The sequence below is a fragment of the Carettochelys insculpta genome, chromosome 12 (assembly GCF_033958435.1).
Source record: "Carettochelys insculpta isolate YL-2023 chromosome 12, ASM3395843v1, whole genome shotgun sequence".
NCBI classification, from domain to species: Eukaryota; Metazoa; Chordata; order Testudines; family Carettochelyidae; genus Carettochelys; species Carettochelys insculpta.
Genome location: NC_134148.1, coordinates 5,410,807 through 5,433,406, shown reverse-complemented (window position 1 = coordinate 5,433,406; position 22,600 = coordinate 5,410,807). Strand labels below are relative to the sequence as shown.

The window sequence follows — 22,600 nt, the reverse complement described above, 5'->3', positions numbered from 1 at the left end:
TCTAAGTGGCTGATTGGGCCAGTAGGGCAGGTACACCCCATCCCTTGGGGTTGCATCCAAGCCCATCTTGGCTAACAGCCATTGATGGATCTTCCCGCTGTGAACCAATCTGGCTCTTTTTTAAAGCCCCAGCTTGTCTTGGGGCAAGGTGGCCCACTGGCTGGCTGGCTGTGCATTCTGGGAAGATGTACCTCCTTCTGTTTGTTTTAAACCTGCCGCCTGCTGATTACCCTGAGAGACCCTGGTCCAAGCGTTACGTGAAGGGGGAAAGTAACACTTCCTTGTTACCTTTCTTCTCCCTGTCAGGAGCTTTGCCACATCCTTCCCCCTCTGTTGTGTCTTTTCCAAGCTGAGCAGTCTGGACCATGCCCCTAACCACGTCTGTTGCCATTCTCTGTACTTCTTTCAACACCCCTCTCTCTTGTCTGAGAAAGGATGGCTGGAACTGCAGGCAGCTTTCAAATCGTGGGCCTCTAGCTGAGGTTGGTGGCCGGCGTTCCCTCTAATTTTTATCAGCTGTGGGCAGAATAAATTTTTTGTGCACCCTGGCATGCGGTTCTCAGGGGTGGTTGTAGGATCTCCATCCGTGGAGATATTTACGAACAAGTTAGATAACTATCCAGCAGGGACGGTCTAGGGGGTGCTTGGTCCTGCTGGGAGGGTAGGGGACTGGATTTGATGACTCTCTTCCAGTTCTAGCATTCCAGAAGTCGACGTGCTGATGTTTACCACCAATAGGGAACACAGGCTGCCAGCTGCGGGCGCTTTGCTAATTATCTGGACAGACCCTGAATCTCTTCTGGGGAGCCAGCCAAGTGCTCAGCTTGCAGGGAACGCTGCTGGCACGGTCCCAGCATCACGCTGAAAGCGGATGAGGTGGGGGTAGGTGCGTGTGTCCCCCGACCGGGCAGCTGGTGGAAGGAAGCTGCTGTGACAGTGAAACAAGACTGTTCGCATCTCCATTCTGCTTCCTGTTTGCAACGACATCCTTTCCACATTCCCTTCTTGTGGATGAGTGACATGTCCTTGGCTGGGGAGGCCAGCCTTGCCTTGGGATGTTCCTAACCAGCAAGAAGGAGAGGGGGAAATTGTCCAGACAGGTCAGACATCACAGTTTGGGTTTAGCAACCAGGAAGCCAGCTGGGGCCTGCATGATCCAGAGAGGCTGCCCAAGAACAGGCCCTTGGCCCTGCCTTTAGGTGAGGGACACCATGAGTGACAGGCAGCTCCTGTATGCAGTGGGGAACCAAAGAATACCAGAGATAACCAGGGCAAACCAGAATGTTAACAGCTACCACCAACAGACAATACACCCACCTCCTACCCTCCCGAGTGTCACCCACCAGGAGGCTGTCAGGAACCTAACCAGGCAGATTCACTTTGATACCATAAATTGGAAGCCCCTGGTGAAACACAAGTCCACCGAGACAACCCTAAGGTGGCCCCATGCCCCAGAATTAACTGAACGAGTGAAACACAGTCATCAGCTGAACACATCCAAGGAGCCCGGCAGGCCCCGCTGGGACAGATACAAGTCTATGACCATTTGACTAGCAAATAACCCAACCCAGTGGGGATCATGTGCCAAAACTCAACGTAGGAGGAAATTAAGGTGGCAACATATGGAACTAGTGAAGGAGGTGCTACCAGGCATGTTTGGTTGGGGAGCTTAGAAGGAGAAATAAGGAGGGGCCAGACACATTTGGCATTCTTTAATCTTCTTTAAACTCAAACCAAAACCACCCGATTTCTTTTTCTAAATCCACCTAATGATTTCTAGGAGTAAAAAGGGGATGCAGGCAGAAGCCCAGTAGCAGAGTAGGGGCTATCCAGATTATTGCGCCCCATGTAGCGTGAATGATTGCCTGCTTTATGAGCAGCCAGAGTACGTGTGCCTTTAGCGCAAGGAGCTCCTGGCCTTCAAAGATCATGTACGGACTTTGGAGACCAGGGTTGAGAATTAGAGGTACTCAGGTGGCAGTAAGGTACATTTATGAGACTTTCCAGGACACGGTAGAACAATTCCACCCTCTCTGCTGTTGCAGAGGGTGAAAGGCTCAGGGAAGGAGAACATCCAACAGGAGCAGAAGGAAACAATCCCAGAGTTGGGACCCTCCTTCTAGATGATGATGGGGTATTTTCTGTGGAATTCATCTTGTATAAGAAGCCATTTCACATCCCTTACTTCTGCATGCACACAAGAGCCTGTACTTTCCTTGACCTGTTTGGGAATAGCAGGAAGGATGAGCTCTATGGAATGCGTTAATGAACCATTTGGAGTCAAGGCTCCAGCTCCCTAGTACCTGTTTCTCTTTGCTGATAATGGTTTCTCTTTGGGAAGTGATTTACGATTCTCTAACTAATTGCCTCTGACACTGGGCTTGTTTGTGTAAGGGGATAAAATACGAGCGTCGGCTGCATCAAGCAGCCTTGCTGGACCTGGTTTTACTAGTGTCCTGTTTGGCTCATCTGTTGCCTTATTGAATTCAACAAAGCTGAATGTTAGCCGCCAAAACTCAGAGAAGTCTTGTGCTTCAACACTTCTCACACTGAAGATTCCTCCTCAGGGCAGGGAGCTGCAGTCATTAGGAAAAGAGATGCGTTAAAAACAGGGATTCGATCATTAGAAATAGCTTGGTTTGGAATGACCAGGAGAACTGTAGGGTGACTTGGCTGCATAGTGGGAAGGTTGCAGATCTCTCAAAACATCCAGATAAGCTTATGTGCAGTGCTGGGGAGGAGCCAGTGATCACGGTGCATGTAGTACCAATGGCATAAGGAAAGGTAAGAAAGAGGACCTGGAGGGCAAATTTAGGCTGCTAGGAAGAGCTTGAAATACAGGATGGAGCATTTTCTGAGATGCTTTCAATTCCACGTGCTGGGCCAGATAGGCAGGCAGAACTGCAGCGTCTCAATGGGTGGGTGAGGGGGTGGTGTAGGGAGGAAGGGTTTAGATTTATTAGGAACCAAGGAAACTTTTGGGAAAGGGAGAGCCTAGACAGGAAGGATGGACTCCACCTAAACCACAGTGGAACCAGATTGCCGGCTTAAATTAAGAAGGTCATAGAGCAGTTTTTAAAATAAGGCCTAGGTGACAGCTGACAGGCATGGAGCACATGGACCAGACAGGGAGGGCCTATGAACAGAGATTCTCTATGTTCTCATAAGGAGAAGAGGATGGAAGATGATTAGACGCAGGTAAGATCAGATGAGAAACAGTCAAATGAAAAAAAAAAAAAAAAAAGAGTCCCATTCAATCACATCGGCTATGTCAGCACTAGCCCCTTCTTTTCGGAAGGGGCATGGTAGTGAGTGAGGTCGGAAGATGCTAATGAGGCGCTGCCATGAATATGCAGTGTCTCATGAGCATAGTGGCGGCCAGAGCAATTCAAAAGTGACGCTTTTGAATTGTGCGCCACCCACGTAGACGGGATCCTTCCGAAAGGACCCACCAGTCTTTGAAAGCCCCTTCTTCCTAAAACCAAACAGGAAAAAGGGGCTTTTGAAGACTGCTGGGTCCTTTTGAAAGGCCCCCGTCTACACAGGTGGCGTGCGATTTGAAAGCGGCACTTTCGAATTGCCGTGGACGCCATTATACTAATGAGGCACTGCATATTCACGGCAGCGCCTCATTAGCATCTTCCCAACTCACTCATTACCATGCCCCTTTTGAAAAAAAGGGGCTAGTGTGGACTTAGCCACCATGCAATGAGAGACAGCTAAAAAGTGACAAGTCTTTAAACTGCTCATATACAAACCGTAGGAGTCTAAATAATAAGATGGGTGAACTAGATTGCCTCATCCTGAATGAGGCTACTGATAACAGGCATCACAGAACCTTGGTGGAATGAGCATAATCAATGGAATGCGGTAAGCTTGGGTACAAAGTATGTCAGAAGGACAGAACACGCTGAGTTGCGGGCCAGTGGCAGTATATGTGGAAGAAAGCGTAGAATCAAACGAAATAACAATCTTAAATGAATCAAATAGTTCCAGAGAATGTCTATGGATAGTAAGTCCATGCTGCAACCAGGAGAATATAGCAGTAGGGAAATATTACCAACCACTTGACCAGGATAGTAACAGTGACTGTGAAATGCTAAGTGAGATTAGAGAGGTTATAAAAACAAAAAACAAATCAATAAAATGGGGAATTTCAACTATCACCCTAGTCACTAGGTACATGTTGCATCAGGATAGGATGCAGAACTAAAATTTATTGACACTAAAGCTATGTCTACACTAGCACCCCCCTTTCAAAAGGGGGATGCTAATGAGACATGTTGGGATATGCTAATGAGGCAATGCAATGAAGATGTTGGTCTGAAGAAGTGGGTCTGTCCCACAAAAGCTCACCTAATAAATTATTTTGTCAGTCTTTACAGTGCTACTTGACTGCTTTTTTGTTTTGATAAGAAAACAGTAAGGCTGGGCCTACATGTGCCCCTTCCTTTCGAAAGGGGTATGTTAATGAGCAGGTTTGAAATATGCTAATGAGGTGCTGCAATGAATATGCAGCACCTCATCAGCATAATGGCAGCCGCAGCGATTCAAAAGTGCGGCTTTTCGAATAGCGCGCTGCCTGTGGAGATGGGACTTGCCGAAAGGACCCCCTACCCCAGTTTTCGAAAGCCCAAGGGCTTTCGAAAACTGGGGTAGGGGGTTCTTTTGGAAGGTCCCGTCTCCACAGGCGGCACGCGATTCAAAAAGCTGCACTTTCGAATCGCCGCGACTGCCATTATGCTAATGAGGCACTGCATATTCATTGCAGTGCCTCATTAGCATATTTCGAACCTGCTCATTAACATACACCTTTCGAAAGGAAGGGGCACGTGTAGACCCAGCCTAACAGAACTGAAAAGGTGCCACTGTGGCGTAACAACCAAGCAAAGGAAGCAGTGAGATAAAAAAAAAAAAAAGACATAGCAGAAAAAGTAAAAGTTAAATCCTTGTGAGGAAAATAGAAAGGAGCATAAACTGCGTCAAATGAAGTGTAAAAACAGAATTAGGAAGGCCAAAAAGGAAGTTGAAGTACAGCTAGCCAAAAATTCAAAAAGTAATAGCAAAATGTTTAAGTAGTTCCAAAGCATGAACCCTGCTAAACAACCAGGCTATGTCTACGCAAGCCAAACACTTCGAAATGGCCATTTCGAAGTTTACTAATGAAGCGCTAAAATACATATTCAGCACCTTATTAGCATGTGCGCAGCCACAGCACTTCGAAATTGACGCGGCTTGTCCAGAGGGGGCTCCTTTTCGAAAGGACCCCGGCTACTTTGAAGTCCCCTTATTCCTATGAGCAGATGGGAATAAGGGGACTTCGAAGGAGTTGGGATCCTTTCGAAAAGGAGGCCTGTGTGGATGAGCCACGTCAATTTCGAAGTGCCGCAGCTGCCCGCATGCTAATGAGGCGCTGAATATGTATTTCAGCGCTTCATTAGTAAACTTCGAAATGGCCATTTGCATGGCCATTTCAAAGTTTTTGGCTAGAGCAGACATGGCCCCAGTGGGACCATTGGACAATGGAGATGCGAAAGGAGCAATCCAGGATTATGAGGTCATTGTAAGGAAACTAAACAAATCGTACGCATCGGTCTTTATGGCTGAAGACCTTAGGGAACTTCTCCAATCTGAGTCATTCTTTTTAGGTGACCATTCTGAGGAATTGTCCCAAACTGAGGTGTCATTAGAGGAGTTTTTGTAACAAACTGATAAACAATAATGAGTCACCTGGACCACTGGGTACTGTTAGAAGACAGGATAGTGGAACAGATGGACCTTTGGTCTGACTCAGTGTGGCCTTTCTTATGTTCTAACATACTTTCAAAACAAAATCAAGACTACCTACATGGTAACTAAGGAAGACAGCTGCTCCACTAGAGCACATCTACACCTATATAATGGCTGAAATGCCACAGTGCCCACCTTGAGATACCTGCAGCCTGATCTTCACACCTCCTACGGCCCAGGCTCAAAGTTATTTAGGCTCCTCACTTCTACTGCAATCAGTGGACGTTCAGCGCCCCAAGACCTTTGGCGATCTAGCTCTAAACACCACTATGGACAGTGACTTCGCTCACAATGAAATTCATTTAATTATGGAAGTCAGCTCCACGCTCTCCTCCAGCTGGGCAACCAAACGCCAGGGGACCCCCGCCTTGAACACACTGGCTTTGACCTCTTTGTACCCAGACTCCCCCCTACGAGAACAGGGATACATTGTGCCCTCAAGTGGTGTTGACAAAGGTTTTGATGTCCTCGGATTTCTGGCTTATCCAAAGCGCGCCTCTTCTGTCGTAGCTTTCCTGCCACCCTGTGGTGGTTGTCTGCTACTGCCCCACCACTGGGAATTACATTATCCATCGCATTTTTGTGAATTTCTCAAATTCCAAATGGGTTCCACCAGGTCTCAGGAGAAGAGGGAATCTCAGGCTGCACGGTACTGACTCTCTCCTTAATACAGATGCCTCCGCAACCTTTCTGCTGATGAGGCCTCAACCTCATATTCATGCAAGACCAAAGTCCACATTTTCAGAAGTGACTTGTAAATACAGGGGGCTCAGCAGGCCTGGGCCATCTTTTTCTCTGCTCTTGCAGCTGCTTGCATGCCCTTTGCACACAACCACCAAGCTGAGAGCAGAAAATGAGGAGAAACAGCGTTCCCTGGAAAGCAAGGAGAACTTTCTGTTGGCAGAATTATCTCCCCGGGATTTCACTCACTGCCCAGGGAGTAGGATAGGCTCAATGAGCGGTTGCAAAGGGCGTTGTAGGTAAGTGGGATGTAAGTAGAACACATTGTTAGGAGGAACCCCTTGCAAACGCCCACCACCCCCATTCTCTGATGCACAGAAGTGATCCGGACCCCTTGGAATGTTTTAATTAAGAGACAGAACCTCTGCCATTGAACAGGGCTGGGCTCTATCAGTCTCAGTTATCCTGGGAGGTCTTCCATCCCAACTACTACTCTGGCTAGCACTGGTATCTACGAGATCACAATGCCACTTACAGACAAGCAGAGAGGTTCAGCTTTATTAGACTCCAACACAAAGTAAACCCGAGCGAGGCTATCAGGGAGGCAGGAGAGGGAGCTGGCAGATGCCTCATGGTAGCCGCTGGGGCTGGGCATCATCTCCTGTGTTGGAGAGGCTGGTGCTCTCTCTCTGCAGCTGTACAAAGATCCAGTGGTCCAGCTGAGGATGGTTATATCCCAGGGAGCTGCTGTATGAAGAACCTCTCTGAGGACTCGAAGTTCCCAGCCCAGCAGAGTGCATGTCCTCTGCCATTGACTGCGTCACCGCATGCTGCCCAGGGCCGGAGAGACAGTCGGATCTGTGGAAGTGTTTCAGGGCCGAGGTGGGGAATTTCACAACTGTTCTAACTTAGCAGCATCTCTGGGACACGCCGCTGCGCCTTTTTGCCCAGGGATTAGGGTGCCCCACCTGCAAATATCAGCTCCAGGGCAGCCTGGATGTCCCCTCCTGTGGCCTGGAGGGCTCGGAGACTCAGGTCATCGTCATGTATGCCCATGTCCCGCAGCTGCTGCAGCTGTGGTTGCCATTGGCTCTGCAGCAAGAGACACACACAGCTAAGGGACTCTGTCCCTATCCAAAGAGTTACTGTAATTCCCCACTCTCCCTTACAGCCTCCAATGCGACATCTGCATTTTGACTTCTCCATCGTCTTGGGATCAAAGCATCTCCTGCTGGGAGCAGCCTGACATCCAGCGGTACCGCCCCACACCCTCCACCTTCCGCATCATTGCCCACAAAATCAACGAGAAGTCCTGTGGCACGTTACAGACTAATGGATACATTGGAGCATGAGCGTTTGTGGGCAAAGACCAACTGCATCGCTCCTTACAGCGCCTAATGCTGGAAGCTCTGGCTGGCTACGGAGCCTCCTTTGGTACTGTGTGGCCTGCAATGCCACCTGCTTCAGGTGAAAGCCTTTCCTGCCCTGTGCCAGCTGCTGGAGAGATATGGGTCACTGAGGAGAGGGAGTTACTCACCTGCATGGGGGGCTGCCCGGATGCCTGCAGGGCATGTTGCAAGGCCTGGCTGAAGAGGTCGTTGGTGATGGGAGTTCCTGACTGAACACTGGAGGACATGGGAGAGGTGCCCGATGAGTGACCCTGGAAGACAGGAGATGATGATGATCCACACACCTGTCTAATGTTAAGTGGCCACCAGGGCAACGCCCCCTCCACAAGGGTCTCCCCAGTCCCAAACATTAGCCCTCCTGGAGCCTGTATGGAGAAGACTCCTGCCGTAATGGGCTAGCACAGCACCAGGTCCCAGGCTCTCCGCAGTCAGTACCAGTTTGTGCCCCAGGAGAGGGCTTCCCTGATGCCATGCTGCTGCCTCACCTGGGTGCCAGGGGTAGGCGTGTGCGAGCTGCTCTCAGGTGTGCTTGCCAGGGCCAGCGCAGTCGCCAGCTCGCTCTGGGTGATTGGCCGAGGTCCTGCAGCGCCAGTGTAGCCAAGCGATGCTGGACGGGACCCAGATGTGCTGCTTGACGGGGTGGACCTCGTGCTCTACGGGGGCAAGAGAGAGCCCGAGTTAGCGTCTGTCACAAAGACGCTCCTGGTACACTCGGGCCCCAAGCAAGTCACCATCAGAATAGCACTACACAGCAGGACCTGCCAACACCCGCTCTTCAGTGCCACCAGCTCAGCTCCCCGGGCTGATCCACAGGCTCTGCTGCCAGACACCAGAAGCTCTGCAGATCAGCCTGCAGCCCTGGGCGGCCCGTGTCAGTAATGTCAAATGATGTGATACAGACCCAGAGTTTGGATTTGGCTGGGGCCACCTGCAGGCTGGACCCTCCAGTGATCTCAGCTTGGTGCTGGCAAAGTCAAGGAGACTCAGGCACAAGAGAGGGTGGGAGTCAGGCGGGTTGGCTTCGATCGGACACTGGCAGTTACTGGATGCGTTACACAGAGGGAATGATTGGCTAGCCATTACCGGCCTTTCCAGTGGTTCTATCCATGGACCGGGAGTTGGGACATCCCCCACCCCACCAGGCAAGGTGCCCCTCCCCTCCCACCGCTGAATAATCCACTACCATCCTAACCAAGACCTTGTTCCTTGGCAAAGAAACCTGCAGCACCACCTTGAAGCAGAAGCTCTTGTATGACCCACTCATAGTGCTCACAGCTCCCATGGTATTTGGTGCTGGTGTTCAGGGAAGCCCCAGTCCCTCAGCTGGACCTACTGATTTCTTACTACACAGGGCTAACTAGGAACTTTCGGAGCTCTTCTTGCAGTAGGGTTTGGGCCCTGGCAATCATTAATATCCTGGTCTTCACTATTGGCCAAGGAGATAGACAGGGTTATTATGCACAGAAAAGACAGACGGGGAAACTGGGGCACAGGGCGATGTGACTTGCTAAAGGTTGCACAGGAGACTGTGGCAGAGCCAAGGACTGAACGTGGGTCTCTCAAATCCCAATCTGGTACTTTAGCCACAAGACTGCCCTGCCAAGGGTGCGCCTCCAGGTTCTCCAACATTACTGTGACTCTAAGGCAACAACCCCCCAAAAACCAGATTCCCCCCCACTCCAGTAACATTACCTGATGAAAATCATCTTCCTCATCAGAGAGACCTTCAAACAGAAAGCCACCTGCCCCGGAGGAGAGAATACATTCCAGTGGAAAAAAGCCATCAAACCACAGGCCACGCAAGCTCTCAGCTCCTGTTTACCCTCCCAGGAAAGGCTGTAACATCTCCCATGCTTTCAGAGAGGTCAGATCAGCTGACAGACAAAACTCAGCCTCCCAGGGAAAGACGTTTCATGGACTGTGTTTTATAAGGATTATTCAGGCACCACTAAAATGCAGCCACCTCTGGGGTGGAATGCAGCAGACATTAACATGCAAACAGCAGGAGATGGAGGAGCGAAAAATAACTTCTCTTCAAGTGAAGGGGGAATTCGGGAAGCAGCAGAGTTACCCAAATGCAGCCGGGACAGCAGAGTTAACACCCCAAAGTCATGGAAAACTACTATGGGGTCTTCACCGATCCCAAGTCTTTTATACAAGGCTCCCTGGAAAAGGCACAGCCTTCAGTGGCACCAGGCCAAGAGCATGACCCAGGGAACAGGTTCAGTGCCAATTAAGAGGGAAGTGTACCACCTCTGACTCACCAGCATCCTACGTTGTCTAGGGGGCTTTCCCACCCAAGTGGAGAAGAGGCTCCATCCCACTTAGGATCTGACAAGACTTACGGCTGCTGATGAATTCACGGCTGCAGACTTACCATACCCAGCAACTTTACTGCACTCTAAGTGAGAGGACAGGGATCCTTAGTGGTCTACTTAGTGCTGCACATGTCAGAGGAGAAGGAAAATCCCTCACTCCCTGCCGAAAGATTACGTCCCAGAACAGGTGCAAGTTACTAACTCAATAAACCAGGCCTCCTGCTCCACCTGGCTCTTGGGTTCATCTGTAGACCCTGCAGTTCATCTCCCCGCTAATGGGCATATGCAGGCGAACTCACCGGGCATGTCCCTGTAGGAGCTAGAGGGCATGCTGCGCGAGGAGGTCTCCGGAGCAGGCAGGGGTGTGCTGCCTGCCACCGAGTGCAGAACCAGGATGATGGCATTCACCAAAGCAGGGTGAGTCGGGATCAGCCTGCGCAGAGACAAAACAAGGAACTTGGAGGCGGCACAGAAGGGAGGTCCTGACAGCTCCCAGCGCAGCAGTTTCTGGCTTCCCGATGGGCTGTGCTTCAGCACCAGCTCCGATCCTGGCTCTGTCAGTCTGGTGATGTAACCCCTCCAGCCTAGCTGGCCTGGTAATAAGTGAGCCTTCGTCCCTGGAGATATGAGCCTCTTTCTATGCATAGGTATTTTTTAAGGAGTTTTGGTGCTAGTGAAAGCTATCCCCAAGCCTGGAGTCCTGTCTTTATCCACTTAACAGGTCTGCAAGGCCACAGCAGTGCCAGCTCCCTTGGCTGACATGTCTCAGAATACACAAGGGCAGTTGCTAGGGTGAAGGAATTTCCCTCCCTGGTCCCACCCAATCCTACACACACTGCTGAGTCAGCCACCGAAGAGCCGGTCAGATCTGACACCGGCTGCCCACCGGGGCCAGAAGCGAGACTTCCCACCTCACCACGCACAGAGCAACAAGCAGATGGCAGCAACTTTTAGCCAGTGCCAAGAATGGATTTGAACGCAGGAAGCAGAGGTGAAATATCCTGCACTAAAGTCTTCATCCCTTGAACCATCTCATCCTGCTGCCCTGCCGCTCCATGAGATACCCCAGCTCGGTCAAACTACTGTTACTAAGAAAGAGTAAAGCAGAAAAAAGGGAAGGGAAGGGAAACCCTTTGACCCAGCTAATGGAATAGCAAGTCCACACCCGCCGTCGATAGCTGGAATAACCCACTCCTCCACCCTAAAGAAAAACAGACTGGGCGAGCGTACAAACAGGGATTGCATGGTTACGTGGTGGCTATGCCCTAGTTCGGCCATTCAGAACGTACGTGTCCAGCATGTTTGGGTCAGCGAAGACAGAGAACAGATCTTTGTCCTGCAAGACACCTGGAAGAGACCAGGAAATGAGTTGAATCAGGGACAGGACTCAAAAGGAGCATCTGTCAAATGTGAACCCAATCACAAATCAGTCTTTGGGTAGCGGAGCAATGTGTACTCCAGACAAGTATCAGAGGGGTAGCCGTGTTAGTCTGTATCCGCAAAAACAACAAGAAGTGGTCATCTGACAAAGCGCGTCTTTGCCCATGAAAGCTTTTGCTCCAATAAATCTGTTAGTCTATAAGGTGCGACTGGAACGCTTGTTGTTCTTACTCCAGATAACATCTTTCCACAATTATTTTCCTGTTCTGCTTCCACTTTTTCCCTGCAAGGCCCTGCATCAGGACCAGCTCCCAAACACAAGGGCCACGTCTTCAGTCAACGGTGGTTGCTGTTGAGCGTTGTACAATACTTCCCCTCTTTACGGCTATCTGCTCTTCTGCGCCCAGGGTCACGAAACACAACAATGCTTATTACGCAGTAACATCTCCATCACGCTAGGTAGAACGCTACAAGGGGATGGGACATTGAGAGGTCATCGAGTCCGGTCTGCTGCACTCATAGCAGGACCAACCAGTGTTTCTACAGCAGTGTTTCTCAACCAGGGGCATGTGTACCTGGGGGTACATCAACTCATCTAGAGATTTGCCCAGTTTTACAACAGGCTACATACAAAACACTAGTAAAGTCAGTACAGCCTAAAAATTCAGACAGACAATGGCTTGTTTCTACTGCTTCATATGCCTTTATGCGAAAATGTAAGGACAATATTGCTATTCTAATTCACTTATTTTATAACAAGACGGTAGAAAGTAAGCAGGTTTTCAGTAGTTGTCTTCTGTGAGATTTGTCCCCGTTTTTGTAAGTCGGGGGTTTTAAGCGAGGTGTAACTTGGTGGGACGCAAAACAAATCTGACTCCTAAAAAGGGGACAGTAATCTGGGAAGGCTGAATGGCGCTTGTTTCAAGACCACAGATTATTTTAGGATCATGTTTCTTAATTGGCGGTAAATGTACCTTAGAGGTTCACAAGAGATGTCGAGGGGATTTTTTTTTTGTTTAAAAAGGAAGTACTTTTTAAAAAAAAAAAAAAAAAAAAGTTGAGAAACACTGACCTAGACCATCCCTGACAGATGTTTATCTAATCTGCTCTTAAATATGTCTAATGCTGGATATTCCAGAACTTCTCTCGGCACCTTATTCCAGTGCTTAGGCACCCTGACAGGAAGTTTCTCCTAATGTCCAAGCAAAACCTCCCTTGCTGCTGTACTGTACAAACACAAAGCGAGGGACTGCCTCTGCCCTATGGGACTGTCGTGCTCTGTAACACTCCTCCCAGCTCACCCGACTCATTTAGGATACAGAGGGGTTTTTAATATGTGGTTAAAACAAAAAAGCAGTCCAGTAGCACTTTAAAGAGTAACGAAATAATTTATTAGGTGACAAGCTTTCGTGGGACAGACCCACTTCTTCAGACCATAGCCAGCCCAGAACAGACTCAATATTTAAGGCACAGAGAACCAAAAATAGTAATCAAGGTGGACAAATCAGAAAAAAATTATCAAGGTGAGCAAATCAGAGAGTGGGGGTGGAGGGAGAAGAGTCAAGAATTAGATGCCACCAAGTATGCAAAAGAGCCCCCACAGAGACCCAGAAAATTTGCATCCTGGTTCAAACCGCTCATTAATGTGTTGAATTTGAATATGAAAGAGTTCAGCAGTTTTTCTTTCCAAAGCAAAGTGAAAATTCTTCTTCAATAAGACGCAAACTAATCTGCTCACCTTGATAATATATTTCTGATTTCACAGAATCATAGAAAACCAGGACTGGAAGGGACCTCGAGAGGCCATCGAGTCCAGCCTCCTGCCCCAATGGCAGGACCAAGTACTGTCTAGACCACCCCTGATAGACATCTATCTAACCTGTTCTTAAATATCTCCAGCGATGGAGATTCCACAACCTCCCTTGGCAATTTATTCCACTGTTTGATCACCCTGACGGTTAGGATTTGTCAACCTTGATAACTGTTTTTGGTTCTCTGTGCCTTAAATATTGAGTCTGTTCTGGTATGGCTATGGTCTGAAGAAGTGGGTCTGTCCCAGGAAAGCTCATCACTGAATAAATGATTTTGTTAGTCTTTAAAGTGCTACTTTACTGCTTTTTTGTTTTGATAGCATATAGACTAGCAGGGCTTTCTCTCTGTTACTAATACGTGGTTGTGTTTTGTTTTCCAGCCAGCATCCCCCATCCCTAAAGGAGGTGGTATCATGTGGGTACACTCCCAAGTTCTGTTCCCAACTTGCTGTACAAGCTTCAGGCAAGGCAATTTGGCCCCACCGTGCCTCAGTTTCCTCACTGTTAAATGCAGGATTCTACAGACAGAAAATGATCCAGGCTCAGCCCAATAAGTCACACCAGAATCTGCACATGGCCACGGAGTGTTGCTGCTAGCTCACTAGGCTGGGCTAACTGGGCCTGGATTAGAGTTAATTAATCCACTGCAGAATTTCAAAGGAACAAGCGCAAAGCAGATACATTCGTTACACCCATCCCTCCCCTCAGCTTTCTTATGGCCCAGTCCTGCTCCAGCTGAAGGGAAAGGCCTGTCATGTGCTGCTACCAACAAATGGCACAATGGTAAAATCTGAGCCCCCAAACTGCCTTCTCCTGTTTTGGAGATGCAACACGTTCTCTGCCCTGAGGAATTAAGAGCTTCCAGGAACCACCCCTACTTCCCATGTCCTTTACGCTTCCTGGTCAGGTCTGAACTCACCCAGAGCAACAGGGTCGCTGCTGAGGCCAGGGGTCGCTACAATGATCTGATCCAGCGATTCCTTGTTGCCCAGCATCTTGAAGACCTACCAAAAGGAGCAAAAGAGCTCAGCATTGCCCCCCAGTCTAGAACTGGGGCAGCCCAATTAAGCCTCTCTCGGGGTGCTCCCTCTCCCTCCCGTAGTCTGGCACACGTCGGGAGTGATGGGAGGGCGAAGAACAAGCTACACTCACTGCGTCTCTGTATGCAGGACTGCTGTGCAGGGCTGTGTGCAGGACCCGGAACTCTCTCACTGCAGCCACTTTATCCACAGGCTCTGAGGGGGAGGAAGAATCAACAGATTTTTTTTAGCTGGACGATTCCAACACCCCTGCCCTTTATGTCACCCATTTCTTTCCAGCCAAGAAAGCCGAACCTAGTCTGACAGAGCAGCATGTGTGGGAGAGAAGACTAACAACCTTTGCCATAACACTCGCAACACTGCAATCCCAGTACCGCTGCTTTTACTTTCATAGGCTATGTCTACACTAGCACCCCCCCTTTTGGAATATGCCAGTGAGGTGCTGCAACGAATATGCAGCATCTCATTAGCATAATGGTGGCCACAGCACTGCGAAAAGTGCCGCTATTGATTGCGTGCGGTTCGTCTACACGGGGTCCTTTTCGAAAGGACCCCGCACATGTCGAAATCCCCTTATTCTTATGGCCAAATAGGAATTACATTGCAGTGCCCCATTAGCATATCCGGAAGTAGCTCATTAGCATCCCCCTTTTGAAAGTGTAGACACAGCCCTGGTGTGCTGCTGACCACAGCAGGCTCAAAAACAGAATAACGATGGAGATTACTAATGAGGCGCTGAATTGAATATTCAGCGCCTCATTAGCATTAGGACACTTCTGGCCGCGGTGCTTCGAAAGCGTGCGGCTCAGCACGGCTACACGGGGGTCCTTTTTGAAAGGACCCACACCTTTCAAAATCCCCTTATCCCGATCAGCGAGCACCTCATTAGTAACCTTCGAAATGGCCATTAGCATGGCTACTTGGAAGATTTGTGTCCGGGTAGACACACCCTTGGAGACAGAACTCCCTAGATGAGTTGGCATCAGTTATATTGGTTCTGTTAAGTACCAAAATCAGATCCTTACTCATTTTTCTCCATCTTTATTCTGTTTTTGAGCCTTCTGTGGTCAGCAGCACACCAGGGCTGTGTCTACACTAGCACCCCCCTTTCGAAAAGGACCCCCGTGTAGCCGTGTCGAAAGCTAATATTCAATTCAGCGCCTCATTAGTAATCTTTGAAATATGGCTATTTTGAAGATTTGTGCCCGTGTAGACACGGGCCAAGTGTCACTGGGCTGCTTCTCAGTTCCCATGTCAGCGTGAAGCAGACACAAGGAGTCCCCCTTCCTTTGAAACTGGAGGTTTCATGGAAAACACCCGCTCAATCCTAAGGAATTCACCTCCTTCCGCTACGTCTTAGCCCCTAAAAATGAGAGGCAAGCAGGAGTACGTCCCCTTCTCAACTGGAAGGGATCAATACTGCATATCCATATGCTGAAGAGTTTTAGAGAGTCAACCCAGGCATTGTGTCTCTCTCTCTCTCTCTCTCTCTCTCTCACACCTGGTTTCTGATCCGGCTCAGGCCATGACTTCCGCAGGACATGAACAGTTGAGCCTGGCTGGATTCCATAGAAATCAAGTGTCTGGTCATCCTTCAGCTTGCGGCCACAGTAAATCAGATCTGAGAAAAAGAAAGAAAACATTTTTAAACACATGCAGGAAGCCCCATAGCTTGGCCAGTATAGATAAGTACAGTTCCAAGTGAGCCACCAGCCAGGCTGGATTAAGAAAGGGGCTTTAGGGGTTAAGAAAGGGCCTTGCAAAAAGATCTCCAGGCTGCCAAAAGTGCAGATCTTTCTGCATGGCCCCCCTTAGCCCTGGGCTGCAGTCACCAAAAGCCCCTGGGTTCCAGCCTTGCCCTGGTGTGTGTGTGTGAGGCACGGATGGTTGGTCCTGTTTTGGGCAGGAGTCCGGACTTCATGACCTCCTGAGGTCTCTTCCAGCCCTAGGATTCTATAAACATGCTTCTTCCTCCTTCCTTCCTTCCTTCAGGCTGGAGCTACAAGAGCCGCTTCCTCCACAATCTTCTCTTGCCTGCAGACTCCACCCTCACAGCTCCCAGTGGCCAGGAATCATGGACAATGGAAGCTGGGTGGTGGACGAGGAGAAGGGAGCAGAGGCTGCAGGTGAGCACAGGGCATCACACAGAGCCACCTGCTCCTTCCCCTCTGCAGGGTTGGGTCTGCACCTCTAACTGGGAGCTGCCTCAGGTAAGCATGCCCCACCCCAGCCTCCTGCCTTGAGCCCCTTCCTGCACCCTAACTCCTGTTGAGATCCTGCCCTGAGCCCCTCCTCCAGCGCTGCCCATACTCAACACCTTACCTCAACCCACAACCCCCACCCATACTCTAAAGGCTTCATTTTGGTCCCATCCTGGGGCCTAGGGGACCCCACAAAATCTAACAGTTCCAGTCCACCCAGAAGACTTAAGCCAGCTCTGGATATCTGCCTGCCACATGATGTAACAACTCCTAAAATATTTAGCAGCATAATCTCTTGCATGTTCATACTCCAGGAATTTTGAAACTTAAGAAATAAGTCTGGGTGTGCATCCTCTCAGGACTACACAGGATAAAAGAACTGACTCAACGCCACAGAATGTAACTGGAATCAAACACAAAGTGCATCTCAGAGCAGAGGCAAGTGTCTAAGAGCCTCCCTTGTTACAAGCAAACCTGAAAAATAAGAATGATTAACCTGCCTAAAATAACTAACTTACACAGCACTGTTGCTAGATCAAGTTGAATTTGTTGGCTGAAATTTGGCCATGACCCGAGGATTAAGTTGGGCCAGCCCTGCAGTACAAGCAGCTACTCACCGATGAGTTCTGGGTCTGGGACTGACTCCTGTAGTTTTCCGGTGATAAGCTGCTTCAGGTATGAGATGCTGCACCCACCCAACGGACAATCTCCCAGCTCTGTCTCCGGTAGCCGCAGGATGGATTTGGGAGCCAATGGCTGATCTGCCAGCTTCACGGCAATGTGCCACTCCGACAAAGCCATCGTACCTCCGTCACTGAGGGGAATGGGCCTCAGAAACCCAGTTCTGAGCTCCAGAAGCGGCTGTGAGTGGAGCAAAACAAACCAGGAGGCGACACTTTCAGCAAGATAGACGCCCCCTTTAATTCAGCTGGCCACAATACAGGAATGGGCCTAGACTAAGCTAGGCCCTGTCCACAGCCCAGCAAGGGTCATCTGCCTCACGTCCCTGCCTTAGTCCCCAACTCTGGGGGTGGGGGGTGAGGTAGGTCCTGGGCCCAAACCTGCGTAGGGCATGAGGGGCGCCCCTGCCAGGCCCTAACACAGGGCCCAGCCCAGGCGAGGACAAGTCCCAGGCGAGACCCTTCTGGGCCCCAGGAGGAGTCAGGGCTAAGCCCTTCCCCAGGCTCCAGATCGGGGGTGGGGGGGGCTCTGTCGGACCCCTACCCCCGCCCACCGTCCCACCAGTGCCAGGAGCCGCCAACCCAAGGGGGGCCCGAGGCTGGGGGCGACCAGACTCGAACCTTGCTCCCGCAGAGGCCCAGGGAGAGAGCACCGCACCCCCACCTGCTGTTTACACTCACCTGAGCACTATCACCGGAAACAGGAAATGTACCCGCCTGCTCGCGCGGCATGCTGGGAATTGGAGTCTCCACAGGAGACCCGAGCCCGGCTTAGCGCCCAGAGAGCCTACAGCTCCCGGCATGCCAGGCGGCCTGCCCACCGCAAGGCCTACTAGGAAGGAGCTCAACTGACTCTGGGACGGTCTGATAGGTTTTAGGGAGGGTGGAAAGGGGCGGGCCAGGCAGACATCAGCCAATGGTCGCGCGCGGCCAGAATCGGGTTTCCGGTTCCGGTACTCATAAAGCGGCGCGCGTGGTGCTTGGCAGGGAAGACTGAAGTTGCAGCCGGCGTTGGACGTGAGCGCGGTCTAGGAGGTAGCGGGCTAGGCCCCGGGTCCTGCTGGGAGGTGGGTGCCGGCTACTCGGGCTGGGGCCTGCCCACTTGCCCTGTGCTCTAATCAGAGCCGTAGGGTTCCTGGGTGTGGGGTTGGGCCGGGCCTATGGCGGGTGGGAACTCCCCAGACTGAGCCCTGCTGTCTCTCCCTCCCAGTCTAGGCAACAGGCACCCCCCACCCCACCGTAGGGCTTGTGGGGCGGTAGCTGAGGGTGTTACCCAGAAATGTTCATACCCCTAACTGTGCCTGTGCTCTTGCTGTCTCTCAGACTAACTCAAAATGGCTGATGAAGAAACTGCTGCCCTCGTTGTTGAGCCCCGAGGCCTGCATAATGTGAAACCCAGACCCCCTGCCTTGGGTGCGGCCGGTCCCCGGGGTAGTCGCTGCCTGACAAAGCAGGGTCGGGTCCTGTGAGCAGTCAGGGACGCTCCCTGGGGTCGCACGTTCTCAGTCCCTCTCCCTGCGCAGGCCTGTAGCTGTGCTTCTGAAGGCATCTTCTGGCCCCTGATCCTTGTTCTCTTGCCTGAATGGTAGTTGCTGTAGGATCTACAGGGCTGGTAGTCGGATAGTGACAACCTTGCTCGTTTTCCCCCTAACTGTTTTTCTCTCAGATTAACTCAAAATGGCCGATGAAGAAATTGCCGCCCTGGTTGTTGACAATGGCTCTGGGATGTGCAAAGCCGGCTTTGCTGGGGACGATGCTCCCCGAGCCGTGTTCCCCTCCATCGTGGGACGCCCCAGGCACCAGGGCGTCATGGTGGGCATGGGGCAGAAGGACAGCTACGTGGGGGATGAGGCCCAGAGCAAGAGAGGCATCCTCACCCTGAAGTATCCCATTGAGCATGGCATCGTCACCAACTGGGATGACATGGAGAAGATCTGGCACCACACCTTCTACAACGAGCTGCGGGTTGCCCCCGAGGAGCACCCGGTCCTGCTCACTGAAGCCCCCCTGAATCCCAAAGCCAACCGAGAGAAGATGACGCAGATCATGTTTGAGACCTTCAACACCCCGGCCATGTACGTGGCCATCCAGGCGGTGCTGTCCCTGTACGCTTCGGGCCGTACCACGGGTATCGTCATGGATTCCGGGGACGGGGTCACGCACACGGTGCCGATCTACGAGGGCTACGCCTTGCCTCACGCCATCCTGCGTCTGGACCTGGCGGGCCGGGACTTGACCGACTACCTCATGAAGATCCTGACAGAGAGAGGCTACAGCTTCACCACCACGGCCGAAAGGGAAATCGTGCGCGACATCAAGGAGAAGCTGTGCTACGTGGCCCTGGACTTCGAGCAGGAGATGGCCACGGCCGCCTCCTCTTCTTCCCTGGAGAAGAGCTATGAGTTGCCCGACGGGCAGGTGATCACTATTGGGAATGAGAGGTTCAGGTGCCCGGAGGCCATCTTCCAGCCCTCCTTCCTGGGGATGGAGTCCTGTGGCATTCACGAGACCACTTTCAACTCCATCATGAAGTGCGACGTGGATATCCGAAAGGACCTCTATGCCAACACGGTGCTGTCTGGAGGAACCACCATGTATCCCGGCATCGCCGACAGAATGCAGAAGGAGATCACGGCCCTGGCGCCCAGCACCATGAAAATCAAGATCATTGCCCCGCCGGAGCGTAAATATTCCGTCTGGATTGGGGGCTCCATCCTGGCTTCTCTCTCCACCTTCCAGCAGATGTGGATCAGCAAGCAGGAATACGATGAGTCTGGCCCATCCATTGTCCATCGTAAATGCTTCTAAAGAGGGTCCCGGCGGGTGCGCTCACCTCCGCTGGTGGGGTTAGCTGCGGGGCAAAGATATCTACCAAATGGAGTAGTTATTGTAACCTTTGCCCTTCAAAAGCCTTTCATGTTGGACCAATATTGTTTGACTTCCTCCCCTCCCTTAGGTTTACCTTGACTCTTCCTTTGATGTACTGTGTAGTAACTATAGCCTGTGCATCTTTAAGCTTTGTTACCGGTTGCACGTGTGACCAAGGTTCCAGTACCAGTATTAGTGGAGAGAGCTACCTGTTAGGCTTTAATTCTCCTGTGGCTGACTAGTGACCCTCTGTTTTCCCCTTAGCTATACATTTTCTGGGGCTGGGGACTAGATTAAGGCTTTATGATGTAACTTTCATGTAATGCATCTCCGAAGTAGACTTGTAACTAACTGACCTTAAAGGTGATGACTGTAGTATCACTGACAGCTCCTTGTATAAGGCAAACTAATAAACTTCTGTGGTTTAAAATTTCAATAATGTTATGAATTCAGTCTCTCATGGTGTGTTTTGTAGACTGACTGGGCCTCATCATTTCAACTCTGCACTAAAACAATCATGTTGGTTACATCCACATTCTAACTTGTACGTACCAACTTAAATTTACATGGGGCAGGTGCCTCACTAGGAAGAGGTGGGAGGGACACATCTTCTCAGTCACACCATAGAAGGAATTCTTTAAATCTTGAATTTGGGGTATTGCAGGTATGAACCTTCAAATTCCTTTGTGGCGGGTTCCTTTTGCTCATATTTGACATTAAAGGCATAATGGAAGGGAGAAAGGATGCACCAGTGGGCTTCAGCTTGAAAAGCAAGCCAACATTGTTTCTAATAGTGCTACAACTAAGGAGATCTCTGAAATCAGTGTCATGCAGCGGTCACTAACCTGTTGATCATAATCAATGGGTCCATCCTTGCCCTTGACCAAGCTAGCAGAAATCTCTGGCAGGAAGGCAGGTTGCCCATAAGCAGGGTGCCATGGACAAGTGTGTATTCAGCTGTCCCTCCCCTGCCATGTTCTCTCTTGCAGCTGCTCTTGGGGGAGATCCTTTGTCTGGCTAGGGGGAGGAGGCGCATGTCAGCATGTCCCCCTCCCCTGCTACCTCAGCCACATAGAGCAAGGAAGAGAAGCCACCTGGACTTGCCCGGAGGTGGAGTACTCCCTGAGTGAGACTGGACTGTTCCTTTTTTAAAAAAAAAAAAAAAAAAAAAAAAAATTTCTCCAGCAGCCTTCTTGCACAGTTTCTTTCACATACATGTGCGCATGCACTTTTTCCCCTTCCCTCCCCCTGTCCGCCATCACTGCAAAGCAGAGGCAGGAGGCCTACTCTGAATGGTGGGTGCCGGAGGGAGTATGCTGTCTGAGATTTCCTGATGGCTAGATCAGTGTCTCTCACGGGGTTACATGCGCACACACTCCTTCCCAACATACGCTTTTAGACTGTTACTACTTGGTGCTTTCTGCATTGCTCATGTAGCCTCTAATTTAAGGCCAAGCGAACACTAGATGCACAGGTCAATTGTAGATTTGCAATTCTAGCTATGGCAATTACAATATTAGAATTGACTTACCTACCATTGACAAGGTCCTGGCTGGGATGACTTAGTGGGGGTTGATCCTGCTGGAACCGGGGGGTTGGACTAGATGACTTCCTGAGGTCTCTTCCAGTCCTAGGATTTTATGACTTGCTAGCTGTCCCCATAAAGGGAGATGGATGGGAGAAACTCTCCCCTTGACCTCTCTTACTCCTTGTGATATTGGTTAGTACAGGGGTTGATTGTCAACCCCTGCTAATTTGATTTTTATATGTATTTACTAGGTGTGTGAAATTACCCAGAAAATCAACCTAGTCAGAGTTGATCTGGGGTTTGATAACATACCCTTAGTGTGCTGACTGATCTATTTTTTTTTTTTTTAACATTTAAATTTAATCCCTTGATTAGTGAGTTCTGAAGTGCCTGACTTGTCCTGACTGCAGTAATCAGCCCTCGGGTAACATTTTAAAGATACTTATTTTGTCTAGGTTGTTTGTTTCTGGTGTTGCCCGTTGCATGGAACTGGGGCCAATAGGAGCTGAGGGGCAATGCTAGCAGAGAGGGGGAGTGCCTGGAACCACTTGCCCCCTGCTCCTCTGGGCTTTGGGGCATGTTGTCCCATACTGCAAGGAGTGTAAGGTAGGGTGGGCAGGTGCAGGTAGGAACCGTGTCACAGCCCTGCTTCACCAGCAGGGAGCCATTTGTAGTAGGTGCTGACCAGCACCCCAACCTCCAGTCCTTTCCCAGAGCCAGCACTACATATGCTCTCCTGTACCCCTGTCTTGGAACAGACCCTCTCACACCCCTGCCTCAGCCCTACTCCCTGCCAGAGCTACCAGCCTATATTCCACTAGCACCCCAATACTCTACCCAGCCCAGAGCCCCCTTCTCCACCCAAACCTCCTGAAACTTGCACCCTTCCAACCC

At 50.6% G+C, this 22,600-nt stretch overlaps 2 protein-coding genes across 5 annotated transcripts; one reads left to right on the top strand and one right to left on the bottom strand.

The window, feature by feature from the left end:
• Positions 1-7,007: 7,007 nt before the first annotated feature.
• On the bottom strand, positions 7,008-18,028 carry UBL7 (ubiquitin like 7). 2 transcript variants are annotated; one of them, XM_075006588.1, is made up of 11 exons: positions 17,992-18,028; positions 17,248-17,491; positions 15,931-16,050; positions 14,542-14,624; positions 14,309-14,393; positions 11,488-11,545; positions 10,498-10,631; positions 9,573-9,622; positions 8,366-8,533; positions 8,009-8,131; positions 7,008-7,563 (listed from the first exon to the last, which is right to left on the bottom strand). In XM_075006588.1, the coding sequence occupies exons 2-11, from the start codon at positions 17,429-17,431 to the stop codon at positions 7,426-7,428; spliced, it is 1,143 nt and encodes a 380-aa protein (XP_074862689.1). In that variant the 5' UTR covers positions 17,432-17,491; positions 17,992-18,028; the 3' UTR covers positions 7,008-7,425. The 2 variants fall into 2 exon arrangements, with proteins under 2 accessions (XP_074862689.1, XP_074862690.1); XM_075006589.1 differs by lacking the exon at positions 17,992-18,028 and adding an exon at positions 17,932-17,950.
• Positions 18,029-18,260: 232 nt separating this feature from the next.
• LOC142019622 (actin, cytoplasmic type 5) lies at positions 18,261-20,626 on the top strand. Of its 3 annotated transcripts, none has more exons than XM_075006758.1 (2): positions 18,261-18,345; positions 18,977-20,626. In XM_075006758.1, exon 2 carries the CDS (start codon positions 18,988-18,990, stop codon positions 20,116-20,118), a length of 1,131 nt encoding a protein of 376 aa, XP_074862859.1. In that variant the 5' UTR covers positions 18,261-18,345; positions 18,977-18,987; the 3' UTR covers positions 20,119-20,626. The 3 variants fall into 3 exon arrangements, with proteins under 3 accessions (XP_074862859.1, XP_074862861.1, XP_074862860.1); XM_075006760.1 differs by having other exon boundaries at positions 18,269-18,327; XM_075006759.1 differs by having other exon boundaries at positions 18,271-18,377.
• The last annotated feature ends 1,974 nt before the right edge of the window (positions 20,627-22,600 follow it).

Excerpts from the sequence above, each read along its gene's own strand:
- LOC142019622 (XM_075006758.1), top strand. The coding sequence starts at position 18,988 with ATGGCCGATGAAGAAATTGCCGCCCTGGTTGTTGACAATGGCTCTGGG.
- UBL7 (XM_075006588.1), bottom strand. The coding sequence starts at position 17,431 with ATGGCTTTGTCGGAGTGGCACATTGCCGTGAAGCTGGCAGATCAGCCA. Across the intron at positions 16,051-17,247 it reads CCCAGACCCAGAACTCATCG|ATCTGATTTACTGTGGCCGC; the intron begins GTGAGTAGCTGC and ends TCTTTTTCTCAG. Across the intron at positions 8,132-8,365 it reads CGCCTACCCCTGGCACCCAG|GGTCACTCATCGGGCACCTC; the intron begins GTGAGGCAGCAG and ends CCTGTCTTCCAG.